Raw genomic sequence first — 6,802 nt, 5'->3', positions numbered from 1 at the left:
AACATAAAATAATAAAAGTAAATATTTACCATTATTTAATCCTTGACAGTTTTTTACATATTTTTGATTCATTATGGTCTACAAATATACCCCTGTGTGAAGTACAAACATGACTTCAGTTAAAACATGACAAAGTTGAGCTACAGAAAATTTGAATGTCAGCCCAATAAAAGCCATGTGAACTGAAATGCAGGGATTTAAACCAGGACCTTGCATTCCATACCCAGTACATGTCCAGAAGTCATGAAGTCAAACTAAGATTTTTTAATGATAAAAGCCCCTACATCTTGGTTTTTCTATTTACAGTGTCACACTGGTAGAAATTATGGACAAGAGAAACACCAGCTCAGACTTCATTCTCCTAGGTCTCTTTAAGCACACAAGAACCCACCTTGCTCTCTTTGCAGTGGTGCTGACAATGGCCATGGCTTCTCTCCTGGGAAACACCCTCATGCTTCTCCTGATTCACCAGGATCACCGGCTCCACACGCCCATGTACTTCCTACTGAGCCAACTCTCCCTCATGGACATGATGCTGGTCTCCACCATTGTGCCCAGAATGGCTGCTGGCTTTCTGACAGGCAAGAAGCTCATATCCCCCACTGGCTGTGGGTTGCAGATATTTATCTCACTCACCCTGGGTGGTGGAGAGAGTTTCCTCTTAGCAGCCATGTCCTATGACCGCTATGTGGCCGTCAGCCACCCACTGCGATATCCCGTACTCATGAGCCTGCAGGTATGCCTGAGAATGACTTTGGGGTCTTGGTCCCTGGGGGCAGCTGATGGGCTCGTGCAGGCTGTCACTTCCCTGAGCCTCCCATACTGCAGCGCACACGAGATCGATCATTTCTTCTGCGAGGCTCCCGCGCTGGTGCGTTTGGCTTGTGCTAATACGTCTGTCTTTGAGTATGTCATGTATATCTGCTGTGTGCTGATGCTCCTGGTCCCCTTTTCCCTAATCCTGACCTCCTACAGTCTCATCCTTGCTGCTGTTCTCCGTATGCGCTCCACAGAAGCCGTCAGGAAGGCCTTCGCCACCTGCTCTTCACATTTGGCTGTGGTGGGACTGTTTTATGGAGCTGCCATTTTTATCTACATGAGACCCAAATCCTACAGGTCAACTGCTCATGATAAGGTGGTGTCAGCCTTCTATACCATCTTCACCCCTATGCTGAACCCCCTCATCTACAGTCTGAGGAACAGTGAGGTCAAGGGCGCCTTGGAAAGGTGGTGGGGGAAATGCATTAACCTAAAGCACCAGCAAACATAGCCCCACTGTTGAAGGTGACCTAGTAGCAAACAAGTATATGTTCTTAAATTTATCAACATTTTAAATATATTGTAAATCTCCTTTAGTATTGCATGAGGAGAAAATTAAGTTAATTTTTCTGTATAATAAAATGTTTTTAAGAATTTAGTGACCAAATTGTGTTTAGAGATACCATTTGTTGAGCATTTGCTGTGGTCTGTGTTAAATGATTTCTGTAGATTGCTATGTCTCCTATAATAACCATGTAAGTCCTATTGACATCATTTCCCACCTTCTAAATGAGAAAATGAAGGCATTCAACATTAATTATTGTTCCAAATATACAGTAAGTAAATACTAAAATGTAACTCCAGAGCTTGTACCCTAACCTGGAATATTTTATTTCTGACCACAAATATTTTGAATGCTATTTCCTATGTGTATACTCTATGAATTTTTAAGAACCAAATAGAGAAACTCCACCAAGGACAAAAAACAAAAACAAAAATAACAAAAACAAACAAAAAAAAACATTACTCTTTAGCTGTATTTTAAAATATAGACCTACGACAAAAGTGGAAGTACAGAACTCAAATCTAAGTGCTTTTTTCCACTAACTCATTTTTGGTATTTTTTCCAGTAGGCATTTATTTTATGTTTAAAGATGACCATTTTTAATTTATGTAAGTTTTCATTTAAGTAATATATATATATATTTTTCTCAGCCCCCATTTGTAATTGGAATGGAAAATTGTTTTAAAGTACATTAAAATTAACTCTCTTTATTTCTTTTTTTTTTTATTCTCATGGAATCTCAAAATGATGAATTCCAAATAAAATTGTACTGAGCCTTAGTTTTTCCTATAATATGGTTTTTCTAACAGTTCATTTGATGATAAAATGAAGAATAACTCCAACTTTGATGACGTTGTAGTACACCTTCTTTTTAGCTAAAATACATATTATTATTTGTATAGCATGCCTTTTGTTTCCCCCAAAAGTAGAATAAAAGAAAGTCAAATTCAGTCTATGTTTGATTCTCATGGAATCTCAAAATGATGAATTCCAAATAAAACGGTATTAAGCCTCAGTTTTTCATATAATATGGTTTTTCTAACAGTTCATTTTATGACAAAATGAAGAATAACTACAAGTTTGATGAAGTTGTAATACAACTTTTTTTTTTAGCTAAAATACATATTATTTGCTTAGAAGTCCTTCTGTTTCCCCAAAAAATATGACAAAAGAAAGTCAAACTCGGTCTATGTTTGATTCTCATGGAATCTCAAAATGATGAATTCCAAATAAAACTGTATTAAGCCTTACTTTTTCATATAATATGGTTGTTCTGACAGTTCATTTGATGATAAAATGAGAATAAACTCCAAGTTTGATGAAGTTGAAATACACCTTTTTTTTTTTTTAGCTAAAATACATATTATTATTTGCTTAGCATGCCTTCTGTTTCTCCCAAAAATAGGACAAAAGAAAGTCAAATTCAGTCTATGTTTGATTCTCATGGAATCTCAAAATGATGAATTCCAAATAAAACTGTACTAAGCCTTAGTTTTCCATATAATATGGTTTTTCTAACAGTTCATTTGATGATAAAACGAAAAATAAACCTCAACTTTGATGAAGTTGAAACACATGTTGGCGTGGATGTGGAGAGACAGGAACACTCATGCACTGCTGATGAGACTGCAAATCAGTGCAACCCCTGTGGAAAGCATTATGGAGATACCTTAAACGGATTCAAGGAGACCTACCATTCGATCCAGCAACCCCTTTATTGGGCATCTACCCAGAAGAACAAAAGTCATTCTATAACAGAGACACCTGTACCCGAATGTTTTTTTTTTTCTTTTCTTTTTTTTTTTTTTATTTCAGCTCATCATGGGGGTACATAAGTTCAGGTCATATACATTGTCCCTGTCCCACCCATCCCCCCGAGTCAGAGTCCCAAGCGCGTCCGCTCCCACTCTCCAGACAGTGCGCCTGGCACTCGCCATGTATTCATACCTCGATCCCCTCCCCCCCCACCTCCCCGGGTCTGCACCCTCAAGCATGACCATTCCCCAGAGGGTGCGCAATGCACTCGTCATGTAGGCATACACCCATCCCCTCCCCCCACCCCCCCATCCAAGTCTGATATCCAATTGGTATCCTTCCCTGATGTACATTTAGGTGATGATCAGGGAAACCAGTTTTCTGGTGAGTACATGTGATGCTTGTTTTTCCATTCTTTGGATACTTCACTTAGTATAATGGGTTCCAGCTCTCTCCAGGAGAACCAAAGAGATGTCGTATCATCGTTATTTCTTATAGCTGAGTAGTACTCCATGGTATACATATACCACAGTTTACTAATCCATTCGTGGATTGATGGGCACTTGGGTTGTTTCCACATCTTTGCAACTGTGAATTGTCCTGCTATAAACATTCGGGTACACACAATCGCAAAGATGTGGAAACAACCCAAGTGCCCATCAATCCACGAATGGATTAGTAAACTGTGGTATATGTATACCATGGATTATTACTCAGCTATAAGAAATAATGATGATACGACATCGCTTTGGTTCTCCTGGAGAGAATTGGAACACATTATGTTAAGTGAAGTATCCAAAGAATGGAAAAACAAGCATCACATGTACTCACCAGATAACTGGTTTCCCTGATCATCACCTAAATGCACATCATGGAAGGATGCCAATTGGATATCAGACTGAGACAGGGGGTGGGGGGAGGGGATGGGTGTATGCCTACATGATGAGTGCGTTGTGCACCATCTGGGGAATGGTCATGCTTGAAGGTGCTGACTGGGGGAGGTGGGAGGTGGGGGGAGGGGATGGAGGTATGACTACATGGTGAGTGCCAGGCACACTGTCTGGAGAATGGACACGCTTGAGGCTCTGACTCAGGGGGATGGGCGGGACATGGTCAATGTATATAACCTGAACTTATGTACCCCCATGTTGAGCTGAAATAAAAAATAAAAATAAAATAATAAAATAAAAAAATAAAAAAAGATGTATTTCAACTTCAAAAAAAAAAAGAAAAAAAAGAAAAACCATATTAGATGAAAAACTAAGGCTTAATACAGTTTTATTTGTAATTTTTCATTTTGAGATTCCATGAGAATGAAACATAGACTGAATTTGACTTTCTTTTGTCCTATTTTTGGGGGAAACAAAAGGCATGCTAAGCAAATAACAATATGTATGTTAGCTAAAAAAAAAAGGTGTATTTCTTTATTTCTTGTAGCAGACTATGTCCATGATGGTTTAAGGTTATGTGGACTTATTGTGGACCTAGGTCCATGGATTTTAAATCTATGATGCAAAATTATGCTGATTCTTAACAGAATAGTTGGTAAGAATGAGTTGTTAAAGCTGGGAGAGACTCAGTAATCTTTTAAGATATGTGGGCACCTTACTTCTAAAAATGTGTAAATAATTAAATATATATTTATAAAAATATGTAATACTTTTCAAGCGTTCATGAGTCTTTGAGAAAACTGAAGAAAAAGGACCATTTGTACTGTTAGATGAAGGCATAAGCCATATAGACATGGTATAAAGCTGTGGTTGTCAAAGCCAAATTGTAATCACTGACTGGATAATTGGCTTAGAAAATTTTATGATGGAGTCTAGATTTACTGTAGGCAGAACACACTGGAGAAATAATTTGGTTTTAAACATACAGTGGGAAATATCTAAGAGCTTCCAGGGTCAATATATCTTCAGTATAGGTGTCTGAGAGTTAAAACACCATTCAGGTCCAAGTTAGTTTCAGGAGAGGCAGATTTTAGAACAATGAATGGATCTTCCTGCTTAATCTAGAACTCCAGATGCCATTATGTAGCAATATATTTAAGATAGTACCTTAATCAGTGCATGAAGATCCTGGAAAGATGTCCAGAGAGAAGGTTATTTAGCAAACTCTAGTCTCTTAGAGGAATCAAGGATGTCAGGAGAAAGCAGCCACCTGTCCACGACTAAGAGTTTGCTACTCTTGTCAGTGTATCTCCTTACCCAATGTTAGAGTTGAAAAAAGAAAAGAAAGTTTAAATTCTTCTGTTAATGCCATCCAGAAATCTTCCTTGGAATGGAAGAAATTACCAGAAATAAATTCAGCCATGGAATTTTTATTATTCATCCAGATTTATTCACCACCAGAAAAGTAGATTTTATTAATAAGGAGACATAGAGCTAAAAATGACACATTGAACCCATAAAATATTTCAACAAGACAAATAATGATTCTAATCTACAGGAGGAAACTCAAGCAAATAGGAAAAAAAAATCAAACACAGAATGAACATTATCTTCAATTATTAACAGTTTAATAAAAATTGATCAAATACTTATAAAAGTAGGAATATATTTTAGAGAAATTATATAATAGAGTAGCTATCTGAAATTAAGTATAATTTAATTATATTAAGCTAATTAAATGTAAATGAGAAAATTTAATTTCACTGAGTAAAATTTCACTGAGAAATTTTTTTTTTATTTCAGCTCTTCTTGGGGGTACAAAAGCTCAGGTAACATACATGGCCCATGTCCCTCCCATCCCCCTGAGTCAGAGCCTCAAGCATGCCCATTCTCCAGACAGTGCGCCTGGCACTCATCATGTAGTCATACCTCCATCCCCTGCCCCCACCCCTCACTTCCCCCAGTCAGCACCTTCACTCATGACCATTTCCCAGACGGTGCGCAATGCCCTGATCATGCAGGCATACACCCATCCCCTTCCCCCACCCCTTGCCTCAGTCTGATATCAAGTTGGTGTCATTCCCCAATGTGCATTTAGGTGATGATCAGGGAAACCAATTTTCTGGTGAGTATATGTGATGCTTGTTTTTCCATTCTTTGAATATTTCACTTAATATAATGGGTTCCAAACTCTCTCCAGGAGAACCAGAGCGATGTCGTATCACCATTATTTCTTATAGCTGAGTAACACTTCATGGTATTCATATACCACGATTTACTAATCCATTCGTGAATTGATGGGCATTTGGATTTTTTCCACATCTTTGTAATTGTGAATTGTGCTGCTATAAACATTTGAGTACAGGTGTCTTTGTCATAGAATGACTTTTGTTCCTTTGGGTAGATGACCAATAATGAGATTGCTGGATCGAATGGTAGGTCTACTTAAATCTGTTTAAGGTATCTCCCTAATGTTTTTCATAGGGGTTGCACTAGTTTGCAATCCCACCAGCAGTATATGAGTGTTCCGATCTCTCCGCAACCACGCCACCATGTGGTGTTTTGGGATTTTTTGATAAAGGCCATTCTTAATGGAGTTAAGTGATATCTCATTGTGGTTTTGATTTCCATTTCCCTGATGATAAGGGATGTTGAGCATTTTTTCATATGTTGTTAGCCATTCTTATATCTTCTTTTGAAAAGTTTGTATTCATGGCATTTGCCCATTTATTGATAGGGTTGTTTGATTTTTTTCTTGCTGATTTTCCTGAGTTCTAAATAGATTCTTGTTATCAGTCGTTTATCTGATGTGTAGTATGTGAAAATTTTTTCC

The 6,802-nt window shown here is 37.8% G+C and overlaps 1 protein-coding gene across 1 annotated transcript; it reads left to right on the top strand.

Moving 5' to 3' along the window:
• Positions 1 to 313: 313 nt before the first annotated feature.
• LOC123649390 (olfactory receptor 2T33-like) lies at positions 314 to 1,270 on the top strand. Its single transcript, XM_045567506.1, has one exon. The coding sequence runs from the start codon at positions 326 to 328 to the stop codon at positions 1,268 to 1,270; it is 945 nt and encodes a 314-aa protein (XP_045423462.1). The 5' UTR covers positions 314 to 325.
• Positions 1,271 to 6,802: the final 5,532 nt, after the last annotated feature.

The sequence above is a fragment of the Lemur catta genome, chromosome 13 (assembly GCF_020740605.2).
Source record: "Lemur catta isolate mLemCat1 chromosome 13, mLemCat1.pri, whole genome shotgun sequence".
NCBI classification, from domain to species: domain Eukaryota; kingdom Metazoa; phylum Chordata; class Mammalia; order Primates; family Lemuridae; genus Lemur; species Lemur catta.
The sequence above is the reverse complement of the archived record's forward strand: the minus strand, read 5'-3'. Positions and strand labels throughout refer to the sequence as shown.

Coding starts and splice junctions, on each gene's coding strand:
- LOC123649390 (XM_045567506.1), top strand. CDS start 326: ATGGACAAGAGAAACACCAGCTCAGACTTCATTCTCCTAGGTCTCTTT.